Source organism: Panthera onca, chromosome A1, assembly GCF_046562875.1.
Source record: "Panthera onca isolate mPanOnc1 chromosome A1, mPanOnc1 haplotype 2, whole genome shotgun sequence".
In the NCBI taxonomy this organism is placed as follows: Eukaryota; Metazoa; Chordata; class Mammalia; order Carnivora; family Felidae; genus Panthera; species Panthera onca.
Genome location: NC_138339.1, coordinates 42,780,640 through 42,801,546, shown reverse-complemented (window position 1 = coordinate 42,801,546; position 20,907 = coordinate 42,780,640). Strand labels below are relative to the sequence as shown.

At 57.2% G+C, this 20,907-nt stretch overlaps 1 protein-coding gene and 1 long non-coding RNA gene across 4 annotated transcripts in view; one reads left to right on the top strand and one right to left on the bottom strand.

The window, feature by feature from the left end:
* The first annotated feature begins 1,195 nt into the window (after positions 1–1,195).
* The window catches only part of PDGFRB (platelet derived growth factor receptor beta), a 37,577-nt gene continuing 17,865 nt past the window's right edge, over positions 1,196–20,907 (top strand). Inside the window, exons 1-7 of one of the 3 annotated variants that reach the window (XM_060634685.3) lie at positions 1,196–1,637; positions 13,948–14,172; positions 16,832–16,877; positions 18,057–18,380; positions 18,903–19,169; positions 19,881–20,008; positions 20,124–20,298. In XM_060634685.3, the coding sequence (XP_060490668.1) occupies positions 16,856–16,877; positions 18,057–18,380; positions 18,903–19,169; positions 19,881–20,008; positions 20,124–20,298 (916 nt within the window). In that variant the 5' untranslated portion in view covers positions 1,196–1,637; positions 13,948–14,172; positions 16,832–16,855. Of the gene's footprint in view, positions 1,638–13,947; positions 14,173–16,831; positions 16,878–18,056; positions 18,381–18,902; positions 19,204–19,880; positions 20,009–20,123; positions 20,299–20,907 lie in introns of those variants that run through there. The other 2 variants (XM_060634684.3, XM_060634686.2) reach the window with 2 other exon arrangements.
* Positions 10,880–20,904, bottom strand: LOC132680840 (uncharacterized). Its single transcript, XR_009610733.2, has 2 exons — positions 20,594–20,904; positions 10,880–11,524 (listed from the first exon to the last, which is right to left on the bottom strand). It is a non-coding gene; the product is annotated as an uncharacterized LOC132680840 (long non-coding RNA).

The following is a 20,907-nucleotide window of genomic DNA, read 5'->3' as shown; positions in this document are numbered from 1 at the left end:
AGGCAGGGAAAGGGATAACAGAGGAAGGAGGCAGGATGGGAGGCCCAGTCTGCACTGCGGTGTGGGTCTTCCATTGGGGTCAGATTGCCCGTGTCTGTTTCACCATGTAACCCAGGAGGCCTGATTCCGCCCTAGTTCTGCCATTGCTGTGTGAGCTCAGGAAGCTCATTTCACTTCTCCGGACTTCCATTTCATCGTCTATAAGGTGGAGAAATAATCCTTTCCTGGTACTCCAGGGGCTGCGAGATGACAAGAAGTGATACGTTTGGAACTCTGAGCTGTACTGGGTGACGCTGGGCAGGTCTCTTTGCCTCTGCACCAATTCACACTTGGGTCTTGGGTTTCTTCTTCTGAAAAGTGACTGATCGTAAAAAGCCTCAGTTAGCTACCCCTCTAAATGCGCTCTCAGCGCCCTTGCCCTTCTTTGGGGTACCTGACTGTACATCCCTGTCTCTCCCACTAGCCTGGGCCACCCCGAAGTCAGAGACTGTGTCTTACTCACTACCGCATTCCCAGCACCCAGCATGGTATCTGGCACATAGTTGGTGCTCAACTTGCTTTTTTTTTTAAAAAATATTTATTTATTTTGGGGAGAGCACAAGTAGGGGAGTGGCACAGAGAGGGGGACAGAGGATCCGAAGTGTGCTCTGTGCGCTGACAGGCTGACATCAGCGAGCCCGATATGGGGCTCGAACTCCCCAACCGGGAGATCATGACCTGAGCCGAAGTCGAAGCGGGATACTCAACCCACTGAGCCACCCAGGTGCCCCGTCAACACGCCTTTTCAATAAATGGATGTTGACTGAATCAATCATGTAACTTATCGGAGTTGCCTTTATAGATGGGGAAACTGAGGCACGGAGGGAGGACTCGGTCCCAGGTACCACGGCAAGGCATCAGGCAAGTGGGGCCAGGCCACTTTTTAATAAAAGTGACTCAGCGGTTGGCGTGGGCTGCGGAATTTCTAAACATCCCCTCACATCCTGAGAGAGCAGGCGACGGAGGGAGCAAGCAGAGGGAAACGAGGAAGAAAAACAAGAAACTTGGGGGAAAAGAAAGAGAGGGGGAAGAAACTGAAATTGAAAACAGACACACGCGTCCACCTTCCCCGCCCCCTCGCCCCCCTTCTCCGAGCTGAGCCAATCAGAGGCGGCCCTTCAGCCTTTCCCCCAAAGTGGGGGAGGGGCAGGGAAGCCCACAGTAGTGTGAGCTCCTGGGGCTGCCAGCGCCCGCAGTCCCTGCCCATCCCGTCTGGGACGCAGGATCCCTCTGTGAACAAGTTGGAGGCAGAGAGAAGGAGGACGGCAAGGAGAGAGCTGGCCACCCTCTGACCAGCGGCTGTGCCCCGCAACACCGACGGCCAGACCCAGGGCGGCCCCTCCTGGCAACCCTGCTCCTCCCGCAGGATGCTTTGGGATTGAGGCCACTCCTCATCCCTGCAGCCCCCTACTCCCCTCCGTTCTCCTGAGGCTCCCAGAGACTGCAGCTGTCCTCCCTGCTCTCCTACCCAGCGCTTGCCCCATTTGGGGTCCAGCAAAGTCTCTCTGTTAATGAGAGGCCAGTGAGGAGGACTTCCTGGAGGGGGTGACAGCCCAAAGCTCAGGACTGTGCCCACACCCGCAGGCATCAGCAGCAAGGTAAGTGCTGGGAGAAGGGGGGATTCCCAACCCCTTGTCCTGTCCCCTTGCGCCAGCCTGTGCCTTCTTGGGTAGGTCAAAAAATGGAAAATATTTTTAACAAAACCAGATGGGAGGAGGCCGGGAGGCTGTGGGCCACGTCAGGGCTGGAGGAGCTAGTTCTCTCCTCTCCTGCTCAGGCTGCTTCTGGGGTGGGCGGTCTCAGTCTCCATAGCCCTGCTGCCCCCTGCCTTCATCAAATGAACCCCAGAGGTTTCTGGGTGCCAACGGAGGGCCTCCAAAACGTAGCACTGCCTGACGGGGCTGGGGAGAGCTGGAAGGAACTTGAGAGGGGCATTGGGAGGTGGCAAGCAGGGTACACGGATAGGGGACCTCAGAGCCATGGCCCCTGTCTCTGGGCCCAAGCCTTGTCCTTAAGAATCCATCTGGCTCCAGGCCAGCCGGCCGCCAGGCAACCTCTTCGGATTTAAATGGATTTGCAAATTTTCCAGATTCCTAAGATGTCCTTCCAAACCCCCAGTGGCTGGGAAAGTGCGAAGGCAAGGGGGCTGTGGCAAGGCTAGCGGTCACGCAGCTGGGGCTGTGGGGCTGGGGGTCTGGGACCGGCCGTCAGATGTGGGGGCCCCTCTGTGAAGAAGGGGGTCAGTCGCTGGGCCCTTCCCTCTGGACTCAGGCAGCTGCTCAGGCCGCCTTGCTGTCTCCCTCTTTCCGGATGCTGCTTTCACTCCATCCTAAAACATGAATCTGATCACGATTCCTTCTTTGATTCTCCCCTATAGAAAGCCCCAACTCCTAATAGTAGCTGTCATTGACACTTAACTGCATGCCAGGACCGCGTGGAGAGCTTTATGAGCATGATCTCACGGAACTCACCAGCAGCTCCAGAGGCAGGGACGGATTTTATGTAGGTTGTACGTGTGAGGTTCACAGCAGCTACAAAACTGTATCACGCTGCTACTAAGTGGCAGAGCTCCGGGAGATAACAGGCTCCCTGCCTCATTTCTCCAAACCTGGGCTTTGTTGTCAGTCAGATCCCAGGGTTCTCAGGAGGAGTAAGCACAATCCTGCCTATGAGAATGCACTTCCTCATCCCCTCCATTTTCTTTCAAGGACCTTGCCTACTTCACCTCTTCCAGGCAGTCTTCCGAGGTTCTTCCAGTCTTCCAAGTGTTTGTCATGCCCTTTTGCCTTGTTGCTTGGCCTTCTCTTCCTGTTTGTGCTCTGTGTTCTGTCCCCAGCATCTGCCGGCGGTCAGTGGAACCGAGAAAACGAGAAAACGTGCCGGGGAAGGGAGGAGGGGCTCCGCCGAATACCTCCTGTTCCCAAATGTGAGACCAGAACCAGGCCCCGGCCTTCCCTCCGGTGACCTTCCAGAGCATCATGTAGTTCCTCCAGACTGCATTTTTCTATGTCAGACAGGGAGGAGTGTCCCTGCCTGCCTCTGCAATCCCAGAGGGCACAGAGGCCTCTAGTGAGATATCTGAAGTCACACAGTCCTCCCCTGCCTCCATGCAAGACGCCCTAAACCTGCAGTGCTCCAGGATGAGGATCGTGTTGGTCACTGTCAAGGAGGGCTTGCCCTGTGCCAGGCCCAGAGCCTGGGACCTCACCTACCAGGTCTTGGGAATTGGTATTGTTGTTACCCCTATTTTGCAGACAAGGAAACCAAGAACCAGAGAGGCTATGTGACTTTCCCAGTGTCACACAGTTAATAGAGTTGGTACTTCACCCGTGTCTGCTTGAAAGCAAAGACGTAACCCTTTGCTACCCGGGGAGCCCCAGGTCAGAAGGAAGACAGGCTCCATCCTCCCACATAGGCTGCTCCTGGCTCCGGCACCTTCTGCGGCGGTTAAGTTCAGCTTCAGGCCCCACCTGCTCCCAGGTCCGCCAGGAGCCTCGCCTGGCCCTAAGTGAGGAAGGAGACCATCTGGTCAGCACCTTCCCTTCAGGGGTGATCAGGCAGCCCTCCCTCCTCTGTGGGAAGAAAAGCTGAGACTTGTAATTGCCCACAGATGTGGGACAGCGGAAAGCACCGTAGATTCAGAGTCAGGAGACCTGGCGTTTGTCCTGGCCCAACTCAAGTCCACTGTGTGGCCAACTTCGGGTCCCCATGTCCTTTTTCCGGGCTGCATCCACATCTCGAAGGCAGTGGGCACCATGCGTAAATGACGTCAGGTTTGGGCATCAGATGACTGTGCATCAATCCCTAGTTGGCTCCTGGCTGGCCGGGTGACCCTGTGTCTGATTGGGCATCAGTCCCCTCCTCTGTGAGCAGCAGGGAGGTATGTAGGCCGTGTGAGTATAACATAGGTAAGGCGCTTGCACTTTACAGGGCTGGACCTAATGCCATTGGCTAAGAGAGGGTCGCTGCTCTCTCTGCCTCCTGCACAGGACTTGGCGATGAAAGCCGTCTGCGATCCACAAAAGGCAATGCCCACAGAAGGGGCTTGGATACCGTGGGGATTCTAAAGGCCCAGTTCCATCTTCCAGGCACAGGCTGGTTCTGAAACCAGCTGCCTTCAGGACTGAAGGAGGGGACTTGTGCCTTGCTTGGGATGGGCTACTGAGTGTGGTGGGGAGGGCGGAAGGAATGAGAGGGTCCCCTAGACTTCCCTGAAATGCCCTTCATGCCCACCTTACTTCTTCATGCATGTTTCAGAACGCTGTAGGCAGGGGGCCCTTGGAATGGGGGGAGATCTTCCTCCACTGCTTTCCGTAGGCCTTCCTGCCCTTCCCACACACCCCCCCCCCCCCCAGGGCAGAGTTCATAGCACCTCAGCTGGGAAGTAGAGTGGGCAGGGTGATATAACAGGGACACCGATTCCTGAGTGGTTCTGTTGTGCCTCCCATCCATTACTGTGAAGTTCACTGCTGGGTTCCTTGGGGCTTTGAACAGGCCCAGCATTCAGAAAGCACTTAATAAATATTTGCCAAACTAATATAATCATCACAGCAACCTCCAGGCGTAGATAGAAACCCTCTCTGTTTTATACAAGGAACTGCCCAGAGAGGTTAAGTCAGTTGCCCAACGTCCCACAGCTAGGAAGCCATAGAACTGGGATTTGCATCCGGGTGTTTGTGACTCCAGAGCGCAGGATGAGAGGCTGGGTGGGGCACAGGCCACCCCTGGGGATGCAGCACAAACTCCGAGAATGTGCCGCAGCTGCGGAGGCCCCTCAGAGTTCCAGAGGTGGTCATCAGACCCTGGAACACATTCTGTGTGACCGCGGGTGAGTCAGTCCTTCTCTGGGCCTCAGTTTTCCCATCTGTGAGACCAGGAGGCTGAACAAGATGATCTCTGAGCTCCTTCCAGGCCCCGAACAATTCCAGGATTCCAAGCCACGCCAGCCCGGATTGGCAGCCACACAAGCTCTGTTGTGTACTCAGGCATCATGCATATTTAACTTCACAATGAAAGGGGTTTTTCTTACCCTTTCTCCATCCGTTACAGAAAGAGGTCAGGATCGATGACCACTAATGGAAAACTGTAACCTGCAATAAAGAGGGGGAACTTTCTATAGTTAGAGCAGCCTGTTAACGCACTTGGTCTCTCAGGGAGCTCTGAGGGTGTGTGCCCGCAGAGCCTGTTTTCCTGGGATACAGAGGAAGGAGGGTAGGGAGGTGTGCATGTTGGGGTGTGGATGTGTGGATGCTGTGACCCTTTAGGCCCCTTCCAGTGCTGATGTTTCGAATCTCATATGCTCTGATTTCAAGAGGAAGAAGGGCTTTGGCCCAGTGATGGTTGGAGCAATGATGGGGTCCCGAGGCAAGGGAATGGTGTGGGGACCCACGCCCCACCTCTGGGTGGGCGTGGGTGTGGAATCGACACAGTTGTTGCTTCAAGTGTGAGGGTCTTAAGGCGACTCTCACACTTAAGATCGAAATCTCCCAAGATTTCAGACTCAGAGCCCACAGGCAAAAGGGCTTCCTGAAGCCCCAGGCCCTTGCCCCAGGAACCCCCCTTCCCAGATGCTTTCTGGGGCACCCTGCCCCCAGCCTAGTGCAGGAGGCTGAAAATCAAAGTGTATTTTGCTTTAGCTGCATTAATGCCATATGCCATCTCTTCTCCTTGCTTCAGATCAGAGCTATTTGATGTCTCAGGTGCCCCAAAACCTTTCATCTGCAGGAGGTACCAGCTTCTCCGCCCGATGATGGAGACGGTTGTACTTTAGGAAGTGGGGGCAGCAGGGCCAGGGAGTCCGTTCTTGAAGGTCAGAGATGAAAAGGACTCTGGGGGTTACCTGGTCCAACTTGCTTATTCTATGGGTGGGAAACTGAGGTCCAGAGAAGGGGAGGGAGGTAGCTCAAGTCGTACAGATCATCCGTGATAGCACTGAACCCGGGACCACTGAGCTGGGCATGTGCTGTGGCTTCTCCATCCACGTCTGTCATCCAAGGCTCACTCAGCCCCAGTCCTCCCCGGTGTGAGGTCACAGGGCAGAGTTTGGGCTAAAGAGGAAGTGTCATTTCCATGAGGGGTGGGACCCCCCCCTCCCCCTCCCCCTCTCCCTCCCCCAGGGTAGTTTTGTGGACCATGGAGCTTTGATCATATCACTTCTCCATTCTGGCCATAAATTCCTTTTATACACACGAAGGGGAGGCCGAGGGAGCAGCTCAGTGACCCCAGAAGCTCCATCCCGCTTTGCCCTTAGCCTCTGCCAGGCTTCTGTGGCTGTTTCAAATCCTTGTTGCTGCCCTGGTAGCCTTCCTTCTTGAGAAGTAGAACTGAAAGACTGTGGCCTGCTAGCTTCTCCACTCCTGAGACTGAGCCGAAGTTGGGTGGGTGGGGGGATTCCAGGGTCAATGCACAGGGCAAGGCTCCGCTTTACAAACCTGTCACAGCCCTAGCTCAGGGCACCGGGCTTGAAGGGAAAGGCTCACATCTGACCCAGCAGACCGTGGGCTTCTCCCCTCTTACCTGTATTTGTGCCCTTATAGGTTCCCAGGCTGGGGCCTGTCTGCTGAATGGGTAGTGAAACAGTGATAGATAAATGCATGGAGAGATGAATAAAACAGACGGGCAGCTGGCTGGCTGGACAGTTGGCCTCCCCTTTAGTCCAGGGAGCAGGGATGACCTCATGTGCATTCGCCATGGGCAGTCACAGAGGCCTCCATGCTTCGCGGGGGCCCCACACTTGAAATTGTTAATATTGTAACAAGGGGCCCCACAAATTATATAGCTGGTTCTTCCAGGGGGTTTAGGCAGGGTTTGAGATGGCTTCATGTCCGAAACTGGCGTCTCTGCCTCCACTGTCCCCATTCTAATCCATGCCCTCCCACTGATGCTAACCTGCTCCTGTCATTCCCATCTGAGGAGCCCCTCCTCCCACAGTGCTTGGAGTTGGGCTGTATTGCTGTCCAGCCAGCAGCCAGCCGCCCCCTTCCCCACTACCAATGCCCTGAAAGGTTGGCTTCCTCATGCCTGCAGGGCAAAGCCTAAATCCTCACCCGGAACCCCCAAACTTTCCCAAAGTAACCTCTGCACTCCTTCCCTGCCCATCACCTACCTCTTTGCTAAAGAGCCCTGATTTCTGACCTAGAAGTTTTCTTCCTGCTATTTTCCCAGGTGCCCCGAGATCTCCCATTTCGCATGCAGAGCCGCTGTGGAATGTCCTTCCCTGGCATCACCCACCAAAGAACCCCACTAAACCCTGGAGGCCGAGCTGGAGGCCACCTCCTTCCCACTGAAATAATCACATATTCATAATTGTTGCCATTGACTGAGCACCTATTATGTGACAGGTGCTTTTCGTCATCATCTTACCCCTCCCAGCAATGGAAAAGGAAGTCTCTTCTGTCATTTTCCGGGAGGCTGGGACTCAAGAAAGTGAAAGTCAGAAAGGTCACACAGTTACAAGGTGGTACAGCCGGCCTGGAACTTGGACCTGGATTAAGTGGCTTCAGAATGGAACTGCTATACCTGGTCCGGCTGGGCTCCATGTGCTTTCCATGCCCTGGGTGGCATCAGGGTCTCCTTTTGCCCTCTCGCCAGCTGGTCCCATTAGCACCCAGGAGGGAAAGAGTCCACATCGATTGCCCGTCCCAGCTCCCCAGCTTAGCGAACCCCGAGGTGTTAGGGGACAGCTGAGGCTTGAAGACCAGAAGGGCTGACCCTACAAGGCCATTTGATCCCTTACGCTGTGTAGGCATCTATTAAGCATCTACTGTAAAGCCTAATTCTGAATTAGGAATTTGGAGGCTCAGGGCGCCTGGGTGGCTCAGTCAGTTAAGCGTCCGACTTCAGCTCAGGTCATGATCTCGTGGTTCGTGAGTTCGAGCCCCGTGTCAGTGCTGACAGCTTGGAGCCTGGAGCCTGCTTCAATTCTGTCTCTCTCTCTCTCTCTCTCTCTCTCTCTCTCTCTGTGTCTCTCTGCCCCTCCCCAACTCTCTCTCTCTCTCTCAAAAATAAACATTGGGGAAAAAAACCAAAAAGGAATCTAGAGGCCTCTGAAAAACTTATTAGGTGTGTTTCCTCATTTGTGGGGGAATCAAATGAAGGGATTAAGACAAAGGTCCAGGAAGGAAGTGGTTGGCAGACAGGGGACAGGAGTCATTGCACTTGGGTTGTGGTCCTGGGTGGGCCTTGAAATCCCTGACTATGCTAGGAGACACCCCGCCCCCACCCTGGCTGAGCCTGCTGGCAATGCCAATCACAACAGCAGCTGCCCCTTCCTAAGGAGCCCTTCTGGAAGGGGCTTTCCTACCTTCTCATTTGTCACGTGCAATCCTTGGCTGACGAGCCTGGCCAGGGGGCCTGGGCGAGTGAGCGAGCGAGTGAGTGAGTGAGTTACTCTCCCGTGAGTGAAGCAGAACGAGGCCACTGACTGGCTGTGTGCCAGGCCCTGTTCTAAGCATTTTCCTTGTATGAACTCATTCAATGGCCTCCACAGCTCGGTGACGAGCCCCGACTTCCAGATGGGAACGCTGAGGCCCAGAGAAGCGGACTAACAGTCTGGGGGAGAAGCGGGGTGCGGGACCGGAGGAAGGGGTGAGAGAGAGAGAGAGAGAGAGACGCTGAGAAAGGGAGAGGGAAGTGAAATGTGGGAGTTTTCTCCCCTCTGGCTCTGCCGCCCCTGAGGGGAATCTCAATGCCCCACATTGGCTCCAATTAATGGCAGGGTTGCTCTTCGCTAGCTCCCTCGGCCTGCCTGTGGGCTTGGGCTCTGGGCTGGCGGGGGCAGGCCACGTGCTGGTGGGTCAGGACAAACGGCCTGAGGCCTGCCTGCCCCCTGCCCACTTGGCTCTGAGGACCCATTCTATTTGTGGCCCCCACCCCAGCCCAGGGCTGATCCGGGGCTGGCAGCAGCCCGGGGAACAGAAGGTTTGCTTGTCTCCGACCGCCGCACCCCCCCCACCCCCACCGCCTCCCCAGCCTCAGCCTGGGACCCCTCTCAGGGGCTCCTTTGGCTGCCAGGACCTGGGCTCTCTGTTGCCATGGCACCGGCCAGAGATGAGGCTCTGGGGGGCGGGGGGGGGGGGTGGTGCAGGGAGGGCAGTGAGGGATGGTGAAGGCCCGGAACTCTGCAGCTGCAGAGGTGCTGGGGCCCCTGCAGGGGCAGGCCTGGACCCTGAGCACAGCGGGCCTGTGGCAGAGCCGGCCACACACCTCGCCTCACTGATACTCGGGACGGGCCTCAAGGCAGTGGCTGTCCTGGCCAGAGCCAGGCTGTCCTCAGCAAGGACTCCTCTCCTCACCCATGCGCTCTCCGGCAGGCTCTGCGGTGAAGTTGCAGGAAGGTTCTGAGCTCTATCCCCAGCTTGACTTTCAAATTGCTGGGCGAGCTGGGACTCACCCCCACTCACTCTGCACCTCAGCGAGGGAGGGACAGGGCTCCGACCTCAGGATCCTTCGGTCATTGGGAGCCTACATTCTGTACGGACCCCATTAGGGTAAACTCACTGCGGACTGTTCCTCCGTGGACAGACCTGTTTCTGGGTGGGAGACAGGCCAGCTCTCGTGGCAATTGAGCCTCCAGGTTTGGAGTCAGACAAGCCTGAGTTTGCGTCCCCGCTTCGTGGCTTACTGGCTGTGTCAGCCTGGGTAAGTCACTAGACCTCTCTGAGACTCAGTTTCCTCGTCATGAAACAGAAAGCACGATTATAACCCTCTCTCAGCATTGTTGTGAGGACAGAACAAAACCCCCCATGTTATGAAAAATTCTGACTAGCCGGACCTCTGAGGATCCCGAGCCCTCCAAGAGTGGAATGGGTTATGGATGAGGTGGTGAGACGCTGGTCACTGGGCACCACACAGCCTGTTGGCGGGGGGTGGGGGGGTGGGAGGGACGCAAATAGGGAGTATTTATGGCCCCTTCCAGCCCCCAGGTTGTGGGGCTCTCTGCCTGTCTCCTACCCTGTTTTTCAGCTTCAGGCTCACCCTGCTACAAGGAGGGCCTGCACTGAAAGGCGAGGTCGGGAAGCAGAGGGCGAAAGACCAAGGCGGGTGGCTCATTTGAGGCCATGCTGTGTGCCAGGCAAGGGCTTGTCGTCTTTACCTCCTGCCTTTGAGAGGCTGTCACGTGGGCATTGAGCCTGGGCGCTCTGGGGTCAGTCCGCCCAGGACTGAGCACTGGCTCCCCTGCCGGCAAGCTCTGTGACCTTGGGCAAATGATTTAACCTCTCTGTGCCTTGCTTTTCTCCTCCGTAAAATGGGAGAGGCAACACAGAGATCACGGATTCTTCTGAGATCATTCACATCAACGGCTTAGCCCAGGCATTGGATACAAACTAAATCAGAGGTAGCTATTATTACTCTTGTTACTTTCAGTGCCTTCTAAGCCCTTGTTCCATTCTGTAGGCGCTCTAGGGGGTCCAGATGGGATCCATAGGACTCTGGTCCAGGAGCCCACTGGGCCTGGGTAGAGCCAGGCCATATGGCCCCGGGGGTGGGGGTGGGCAGCCGTGGGGGACAAGCAGGGAGGCCAGAGAGGCGCCGGAGGAGGCAGGAAGTGTTTGCTCGGCAGGCAGGCCGGTGGACGGGAGCATGTAGAAGCCTCCCTCCCTCACTGACCTCCTTCTCAGGCTGGTTCCCAGCCTGTGTGAGGACCCAGGCCCCCTCCCCTGGGCCCCCAGTGGCCGTGAAGCACACACTGAGCGCTTTCCCACGAACTGTTCCAAGTAGCTGGGCCTGCAGTATCCCCCACCCCCAAGCACTCGCACTCTGGCGGGTGAGGGGGTGTGTGGCAGAAGGGGGGGCTGGGGCTGGGGGGGGATCGGTCCGTTCTTTATCAGCCTGGCTCTGATCCAGACAGATGTTTCGTTTTATTTTGAACTTCCAGAAAATAGGTCATTTCTTTCCATTGTGTCCCCGGGGAGGCCTCCTGGGGCGAGGAACACAGAGTGAGTGACGAGTGTGGGGGCCTCGCTCGGGCCCTGGGGAGCTGGGAGGGCATCAGCCTCCCTGTGTCAGTCATGATGAGCTGTCGGCAGGGCCGGGCCAGGGCACCAAGGTTCTTAAAGGCAGAGTTAAGAAGCCAGCCCCTTCCTAGGGGCAGAAAGTTTCCTTTGGTTGGGGTGTGAGAACAGGAGGGAGGGGACAGACTGGCGGTGAGGAGACAGAAGCGGGGAGGTGCAGCAGGACCGACAGAAGCGACAGAGTAACAGTCCATGGAACTGGCACGGTTAATTCCACCCACTTGGACTTCCAGAACAACGAGCGCCCAGGCCAGCCTCCAACTGAGCCGACTGCTGCTGCTTTGTTTGGGGGACCTCATAGGTACCTGAAAACATTGAAGGTCCTCTGGGTCTAGAAGCAGCGTGGCAGAGTAGAGCCTGGATGACCAAGCTGCATCGCTGTGTGATTTGGGCCAGGTTGGTCACCCTCTCTGGCCTTGATGTGATCCTGAGGCTTGTGGGGGGAGTCATCGTGTAGAGGTGGAGCGCTGAACCTTTACGAACAGACAGAAGTGAGGCATAGGGTTGAGGGTGGCAGATGGGAGCCCCTTCCCGGGCTTCTACCCCCCCGACCTGTAACTGTGTCCCTGCCCAGCGGACCCTGCAGTCCTCCCTGGCTCCCACCCACGCCGCGGGAGTGCACGTAGGCCTCAGCTCACTTGGGTTGAGGCCACACGGACCACAGTCTGCCAGGTCCAGCCGGTGTGGCCCTCACTCACGTGCCCTCCCAGCTGCTGGCAGGAGGGCTCAGTCCCTGGCTCCAGATGCCTCTTGCCCCCACACACTCCCAGGCCCGAAGCTGGCTGCCTTCTCTGAGCTGAGTCATGACATCCAGGCCAGGGCCCCTCCCCGGCACCCCACCCCCACCCCAGCGTTCCAGCCCAGCCCAGCCGCCTTCCGGAGCAGGGTCCCGACGGCCACAGCATGGCAGCTCTGGAAGGGGCATCCAGGACAGCCCTGCCCACCCTCTGTGCACACGGGGAAGCCAAGGCTCAGAAAGGGGCAGGACTACCTTGCAGGTGGGTGACAGAGCTGGGCCGAGGACCCACATCCCCTTATTCCCCAGCCAGGGATCTGTGCCAGTTTGTCCCAGGGGACGCAGAGTGGAGAGAGGTGTATAGAAGAGAGGACGAGGCTCCCAGCGGGCCACTCGAGCCGCTGTCCCGCTTCTGCCTGCAACTTAGTAAGCCATCTCCTGGGAGTCTCAGTCCCCGTTCCCTGCCTGGCTGGGACAGCACAGGGAAAGTGACTTTGATATAAAGCTTTATGTATGGCAGGGCAGGGGGCGTTCTGTGGGGACAGAGATAGTCTGAGCCCCCGGGCCTCGAGCCCCCAGCCTCACATCAGAGCCAGGGACCTGAGCTTGCCTAGGTCAAAACACTGGGACCTGTCCCAGTTCTTTCTCAGCCTCAGTTTCCTCACCTGTACAGTGGGCACAGGAAGAGGGTTGGATTGGATACATAATCCCCGAGGGCCATGGAGCTCTGAGATTCCATGACTCTAACCCCGAGACTCCATGGCTAGGCCTCCTCCTCCCTCTGGCATCTTGTTTATTCAGAGCATCCCCGGCCTGCCCGGGACTGCCTGCCCCAACGACCCCCTCCTCCCCGCAGCATGCCTTCCCCCCCCATCCCCATCTCGCTGCTATTTGTGCCCGGCCTGTCCCCTGCTGCCAGACTGAGGGGGCCTCTTTCCACTCAGGTGCCCCCAGCCCCTCCAAACCCTAAAGCAGCTAGCTGGGTGGCAGTTCCCAGCCCTGCCCCTCTGCCCCATTCTCATCTCAGAAAATGGCATTGTGCCCCCAGGACACACACGCTCCTGGCCCCCAATATTCCAAGTCCAAAACAGGAGTGGGGGCTCATTTGAGCTACTCTCGCTCCAGCGCCCCGGCACCTATCACCAAGTCCTGTGGTTTCTCGGCTAAACAAGTCTCATTGCCATCTGTCTCTCTCCACCCTCTCCCCAGCCCAAACCAAGTAAGCGGAGAAGGTGGTGGTGTAGAGAGAGTTCAGTCTCTGCTCTGCATTCCTGGGCAAGTTCGCCAAGTGCTCCCTGCCTCAGTGTCCCCATCGAAAACAGGAATCATCCTTGTATCCACCTCCCAGAGTTGGCTGAGGAGCAAGTAAAGTCGAAAGAGGCTAAGTGCTCAGAACGGCCACTGGTACAGGAAATGTAGAACATGCACTGGCTTGTGTTCGGTGTCGTGGATGTGTGTTCAGGTGTGTCTGGGCCTGCATGCACACGCTCTGTGCATATCGTGTGCACACAGCTCTGCACACGTGCACGCTCCCATGGGCGTGTGGGAGGCATGCAGGCAGCAGTCTGTGCCGTGCGCACGTGTGCTGGGCACGGGGAGGGAGGGGAGTGTGTGCACGCGGGGCTTGCGTGGGCAGGCACATGTTGAGTGCCTGCGTGGGGGCTGGGCACACACATGGCCCGCTGCACACAGATGTGTTTCGGAGCAGCGTGCGAGTGAATGTGCAGGCGGGGGTGTGTGCGTGTGCGTCCACGCTCACCGTATGCAAGCCTCCCTCCCTGGCAGCCGCAGAGGCCCTCCTCCCTGGCCTCCCTGTGTCGTGGGAGTCTCGGGACCCCGAGGGAGGGAAGCTGCTGCTGGCGGATGTGGCCAAGAGGGACTGGATTTATTTAGATTAAGGTGGTGGGAAAGGAGTGGAGACTCAGAAGAGCCAGGAGGAGGGAAGGCTGGGCTCACGAGGGATCCCCAAGCACGCTTGCTCCCCTGGACTTGAGGTCCTTGATTCACTGTGAGGAGCTGGGCAATTATTGCATCTTGGGACTGACCTCTGTCCCCCTAATCGGGCCAAAATAAGAGGAATCGTGAGGCCTTCTTGGTCCTCAGCACTCTCCTCATGGGCAGAGGGGGGATCCCTGAGAGTCTCCTCCTTCTCTGTTTCAGGGGCCTCCCCAGGCAGGACAGTATGGCAGGTCGGAGGGTGCCTGCTTCCTGACTGTGACATCCACCTTGTCCCAGGTGGCTCCTTCCTGGATTGCAGCCCTCCCCCTAAAGAAGAGGGAGTTGTCACAGGAAAGCCCCTAACCTCCACATCAGCTGCCTGGACCTCTCTGGGGTTGGCTGGAACCACAGCAGCCTCTGGGAAGCACAGAGGTCCGTCGGCATTAGGTAGATAACTGGGCCTGTCAGGGAGTCATCTAAAGATGGCCTGGGAGCTTAGGTCTGGGTGCCACCAAACTCCACTCTGGTTTTTCCCCGTCCTCCTCTGGCTTGCTGTCCATGCCACCTCTGGGGTTTCCGTATCACCAGCTTACTTGTCTCAAAGTCCCCTGAAAGACCGTCTAACTCCCAATTGTAGAGATGGGAAAAGTAAGACCCAGAGAGGGAAACAACTTGTCAGAGTCCACACGGCATGTCTGTGACCAAATGGTCAGGGAAATTCAATCCACAGAATGAGATGGGTTATGGATTCTCACGTGACTCCAGCCTCACTAATGTAGCCCCCTCCTTCTCATCAGCCCTCACCTCCCTAAACCACCCCAGCAGGAATAATAGTGACTAGAACCTTCTCCCTGGCCAGTCAAAAAAGCAGTTTTAGAACAGGATAGCTCTTTGAGTTGACCCATCTGAACCTCTCCCTATATTCATAGGGAAACTGAGTCCCAGAGAAGGCAGGGGACTTGCTGAGTCTCCCAGCGAGTCTGCGGTCCCTTGTGACTAGAGCCAAAATGCTCATTGCCTAAAGAGAGAAGTCAGTCCAAGATCCCGGGGCATCTATACTCGCTCTGAGCTCTTTTGACCGGCCTATCCTATCCCTAGCCTGATTCTGCTTTTTTGCCGTGTGACTAGGTCATGATTCTGTCCCTCTCTGGGCCACAGCCTGTTTGAGAAGGCCCCTCATGGATTAGAGTCTCAAAGACTCTAAGCTGCCCCCAGCCCGAGGCCCAGCAGGAGAGGAGCCAGGGTCAGGGGAACTGGGGGCCCAGCCGGCATGGCCCAGCCTTCCAGAGCCAGGCCAGGCCTGGTTACAGTGACCTCCCATCTCCAGGCCAGCCGACCAAATTCCTCCTTTAGAATAATAAACAGTGTGGCCAGCCAGGGAGGCTGCGAGGGGAGGGGCAGGGAGGCTGAAATGACCCCCTCCCCCAGCCTGGGCTGCTAATGATTTTCTTTGGCTGAGATCTCGGGCAGGAAGGGGGGAGCCAGAGGGGCACCCACCGAGGGGCAGATGGGCCTCCGTGGGGGCTGCTGGCTCTGCCACGGCCCGGCTCCCTCCTGCAGGAGGAGGCCTGGCATCCAGCTGGAGGGGCTGGGGCAGAAGGCAAGGGAGTGGGGGTGTGTGGAAGGGCTGGGCTTCGGGTCTGGGACAGTGGGGAGAGAGGAGAGGGGAGAAATGAGGGGAACCTCAGGCAGGCCAGTCTGAAGGGGCAGGAGGAGGAAGAAGGGCAGAGCAGAGCTGCTCAGGGAGCTTCGTGGGGTGCTGGGCAGAGGGGAGCCTGGGGTCCACCGGTATGTGTCAATGCAGCCCTGTGAGTGGTAAGCTTCCCGTCATCCCTCTTTGAGAGTTGGAGACTGAGGACATAGGGACAGCAGTGGCACAGGAGGCAGCCGCGCCAGGGCTCAAACCGGGACCCTGGCCCTGGATTGGAGAGTAAAAGGGCCAAGGTGGGGAGTGGAGTGGGGGCAAGCCAGGCTTGGCCGCAGGAGCAGGACCTGGCTGGGCAGCCCCTCAGGGAAGTCAGCAGCCCCGCAGCACCAGGAGGCTCCCTGTTGCCCGGTCATGTGGTCACTTCTCACGTTTCTTGCTCTGTGATCTTGTCCACTTCTGGCCTCCTTCCTGTCGATGCCGTGGGCAGACCCTTGTAAGCCTGGCCACTGGTGGTTATTTGGGACCCTCAGATAGGGCTGCCAAGGGCAGGGATCGAGCAAAGACCCACCTAATGCAGTCTGTGTCTCTGTGTTCCTGCCTCTGTCTCTCGCTGCCTCCTTTGGTCTCTGTGTTTGTCTCTCTCTGCCTCTATCATTCCAGGCCTCTTTGTCTCCCTCTCGGACAAGTTCTGCTGTGTCACCCTGGACAAACTTCTTTCCCTCTCAGAGCCTCAGTTTCCCCATCCGGACACTGGGGGTGGGAGACTTGAATTCAGTAGTCTCCAAGGACCTTCAAAGCCTTGCCGTGCAGTGGGGCCTCCCCTGGGCCCACCCCCTGGCCCCTCTCCCCTGGGCCTCCCTGTGTAGCTTGGGGCTGAGTAGAGGGGGCCAGGCACGGAGGTGCCCCCCTACATTCCGCAGTCCTGACTCCCCCGCTTCCCTTCCCACAGCCGCCTCCACTTCCTGTTGTGCTTGTGGAGCCTGTGGGAGTTCTCTGGGCTCTGGCTTACCCCCTCCAGCTCCCCCACGCCTTTCATCACGCTTTCCCAAATATTTGTCCTGGCAGATAAGAGCCTGGTATTGGAACTGTCACCCGGAGGACTGGCTGTTGGAGCTGGAGGGTGCTGGACGCCATCCAGCCCAAGTCCCCTCTCCCACTGTACATACAGAGAAACTAAGGCCCAGAGAGGCCTGGGTTCAGCCAAGGCCACTGGAGAGGTAGAGGCAGAGCCAAAGCAGGGTCCAGGCACCCCGAGGCCAAGCCCCGTGCAGGGGGAGGGGACCCTTGGGCATGAGTGCCCTCTTGGTAATGGGACATGGGTGGTTTTTGACTTCAGCCCCATGGACATGGAGACTGGGTTTACTGGGGCTGGGGTTTACTCTGTAGGACCCACGTGCTAAGTCAGACTTTGAAATGACTCGGCTCGCCCTGAGCCCTGACCCTTGTTTAACTCTGCAGGACACCACGCAGCTCCCGAGCACCATGCCAGTTCCTGTCCTCAAAGGTAGGTACACTGCAGCTTCTGAGTGCCATGCTAGCTCCTGTCGTCAAAGGGGCAGGGGGGCCCTGGGAGGGTGGTGCATGATAGCACCAGGGCCTGGGAGGCAGGGGCCCTGCCGTGCTCTTGAACCTCAATCTCCTGCCTTTCCTGTGGCTCTCAGTGGAGGCCTTTTTCTACTGCCCACTCAACTCAGAAACCTCGGTGGACCCCTGCTTGTCCAGAGCCATTAGCTCAAATCCTTTGCTCGGTCCTCCATACCCCATGGCCCCTCACCAGCTGCCCCCACCCCACTTGCTAACAGTCACCTCCGTCTCTCACCTCTTCTGAGGACTCATTGGTATCAGCCTGGCTGGTCTGCTTCCGGTCTGGGACTCCCCTCCCCTGCCTGGATCTCTCACTGGCTGTGAGCTCCCAAGGCCTGGCTGGGCTTCTCCTAGCACACCCTTCCCTCACTGCTGCCTGTTACATGCTGTCGGTGCTCCAGGGGCTGGGCGGCCGACCAGCTAGTCAATCAATGGTCACTGGCAATCAGTGACCAGCTGACAGCCTACCAAGGATGAAGGATGACTGACTGGCTGGCTGAGCACCCATAGGTCTGGGGGACGTGGCTTATAGAAACTTTCCCGGAGGATATCAGCAGGGGGAGGGGAACCAATCACCTGACCGCCCCTCCCTCCCGCTCACACCCCAGTTCCCTCTGGCTCCCAGTAGCTGCTGAGTCTCTCCTGCCCAGTCTGACCTACTCTGAACTACTGTGCTCCACCCTCCCCGAGCAAGGCCACCTCTGGGCTTTGGATGGGACCCGGGCAGCTGGGGCAGCTGCAGGGAAGGGGCTCAGAAAGTGACCTGGGAAGTAATGCAGGAACTGGAGGCCTGGGAATTGCTTCCCGAGGATTTCCTGAGGCTTTCGGGAGAACATGCCCACAGCCTGCACACAGCATAGCTGAAGGACTCTGAGGCTTAGGATGGAGAGACACTAAGATCAGGAGGCCAGGAGGCTAGAAGGAGTCCCTGGGGACCAGGCACTTGACAAGCAGGCTTCAGAGGCACGGGTTCCAGTCTCTGTTGGATTAGGGAGGTGTGTTCTTCAAGGACTGTGCAGATATGGTCTCCTCCAGGGTCAGCCGCGGGGGGAGGTGCTGACGCGCCTGTGCCCTGACATCGATGCCTTTTCTCCCAAAGGCCAGGTGCTGTTGCTGCCCCTGCTGTTGCTGCTGGGACCACAGGCCTCCTGGGGCCTGGTCATCACACCTCCGGAGCCAGAGCTTGTCCTCAATATCTCCAGCACCTTCGTTCTGACCTGTTCGGGTGCAGCTCCGGTGGTGTGGGAACGGATGTCCCAGAAGCCCCTGCAGAAAACGGCCAAGAACCAGGATGGCACCTTCTCCAGCACACTGACACTGACCAATGTCACTGGGCTAGACACGGGAGAATACTTTTGCACCTACAAAAACTCCCTCGGGCCGGAGCCTGCTGAGCGAAAACGGCTCTACATCTTTGTGCCAGGTAAGGGCCCCCGCCTGTGTGCCCACTCCCTGACTTCTCAACTGCAGGTGTCTGGGGGAAGCTGAGAGTGCTTAGTGAACACTGTGAGGCACAGCCAGCTTAGAAATGCAGACAAATCATGGAATCCAGCCTGGCTCAGTCCAGGACTGTGTTTACGCCCACCCCTTGGTCTGGATATCTGACTCCTCCCTGCCAGCCCACCCCATTCCTGGCTCCCAAGAACTCTTCATTCTCAGCAGGTTCCAGTATGCTCTCTTTTGGCCTCCATGTCCTAACTTTCCCATTCTCCAAGCCCCAGGTACTAGCTGCCTTTTGACTTGTGGCTTATTTTCTTTCTCACCCTGGTGCTGACCGTATCAAATGTGAAAGCTAGAAGAGACCTCTGAGAGCAGCCTTATTCTATAATGGGAAGACTGAGGGCCAGAGAAGGGAAGACACCTGCTCAAGGTCACACACAGAAATTCAGGGGATAGCCAGAAAAGCAGCCACCTTGACCCTCATTCTTGGCTCCACACCTGGCAGATCCGACTATGGGCTTTCTTCCGGTCTTCCCCGAGGACCTGTTCATCTTTCTCACGGAAATATCTGAGATCACAATTCCCTGCCGAGTGACGGATCCGAGCCTGGTGGTGACACTGCACGAGAAGAAAGTGGATATTCCACTGCCCATCCCCTATGACCACCAACGTGGCTTCTCTGGTATCTTCGAGGACAAGACCTATGTCTGCAAAACCATCATCGGGGACAGGGAAGTGGATTCTGAAGCCTACTATGTCTACAGTCTCCAGGGTGAGCCCCCTTTCTGGCCTGATGCTCAGCAGAGGCAAGTATGACCCTCCGCAGAGGTATAGCCCTTTCCAGTTTTACGAAGTGTGCAATTCCGTTTTTCACTGGATTTTCACTGTAGTCTTGGAAGGCAGGTGGTGTTTCCCCATTTTACAGAGGAAAAACCTGACACTCAGAGGTTACGGGAAGTGTTAGTGGCAGGGCTGGGCTGTACATTGGGTCAGGCAAAGGCACAGGCCTTGGAGCCAGGTGGGTTTGAAGGCCAGCCGTGCGCTTCCCGTCTGAGTGACTTTGCACAAAGCATACAATCTCCGAGCCTACTTCTTCCTCTGTAAAATGGGGGAAATAGTGACTGCCCGCCTAGTGGGATTATTGTGAGGATTAAAGACAGAGGCTGCCTGGTGCGTGGTTGTGCTCAATGCATGTCTCCTATACTTAGATGCCCAGAGAGGACATTGGTTTCAAGACTCTCATCCCTTCTAGAATGTCAGCTCCATGAGGACAGGAATTTTGTCTGTCGTGTTTACTGCTAAAGCCTCAGTGCCTAGACTAGTACTTGGCATATAGGAAATGTTTAATAAATATTTGTTGAATGAATGAATCTTCTACACCATTCATCCCTTCTCTCTCTCGGAACCCCCACCCCATCCCCGAGCCGAAGTGCTGGTGGCTGGTGGTGGCCTCCTCATCCCTAAGCCAGTCTCTCTCCATCAGTGTCGTCCATCAATGTCTCAGTGAATGCAGTGCAGACTGTGGTCCGCCAGGGTGAGAACATCACCATCATGTGCATTGTGACCGGAAATGAGGTGGTCAACTTTGAATGGACATACCCACGCATGGAGGTAACGCTGGGCCAGGGGTTGGAGGAAGGGCCAAGGAGGGAAGGATATCTTGACTTGCAGCCTAACTTCTTGGACGCGGCCTGATTTGGGGGGCTTTCCCCACCTGTCCCTACAGAGTGGGCGGCTGGTGGAGCCAGTGACTGACTTCCTCTTCAATGTACCCTCCCACATACGCTCCATCCTGCACATCCCTAATGCCGAGCTTGGCGATTCAGGGACCTACATCTGCAATGTATCGGAGAGTGTGAATGACCATCGAGATGAAAAGTCCATCAATGTCACTGTGGTTGGTGCGTGCCTTGGGCTTGGCCCCGACCCTCTTTCTGAGCCGGACCTAGACACTGTCACAGCCCCGGGGTACTGTCAGTCACATTCAAGGACAGCTCTAGCTTCATTCAGTACCAACCAGAGCCTATTTCCGGGATAAATCCAAACCAAAACACAATGTCAGCCCCAAATCCAACTCTAATCCCAGCCTAGGCTTTCTGCCTAGCCAGAACCTCAGCCCCAACCAGATTTCTAAACCTAACTGCCATCCCAGGCCCAGGCAGCCCCATCCTCAAATTCAACCATGTTGCAACTCACCTCAGCCGCAATCCTGAGCCAGAACACTCCCGGTAAGAACAACTCCAGTCCCAATCTCAAACCTGGCTCCCAAACCAGTATCACCCCTCAGTTTGGCCCCTGCTTCCGTCTTAGTTCCAACGTCAACCCCAGCTCGGGTAACTCCATCTCTCGTCCGGCTCCTAAAGCCTGAAGCACCGCCCCCAGAAGGCTGGGCTCCTTTGGCATTCAGTTGATGCCCTGCCTCCGGGAGCCCCGCCTCCAGGAGGCGCTGCCTTATTGGTAGCCGGGCATAGCCCCGCCCCCGGAGCACCGCCCCTGACAGCCGCCCCTTG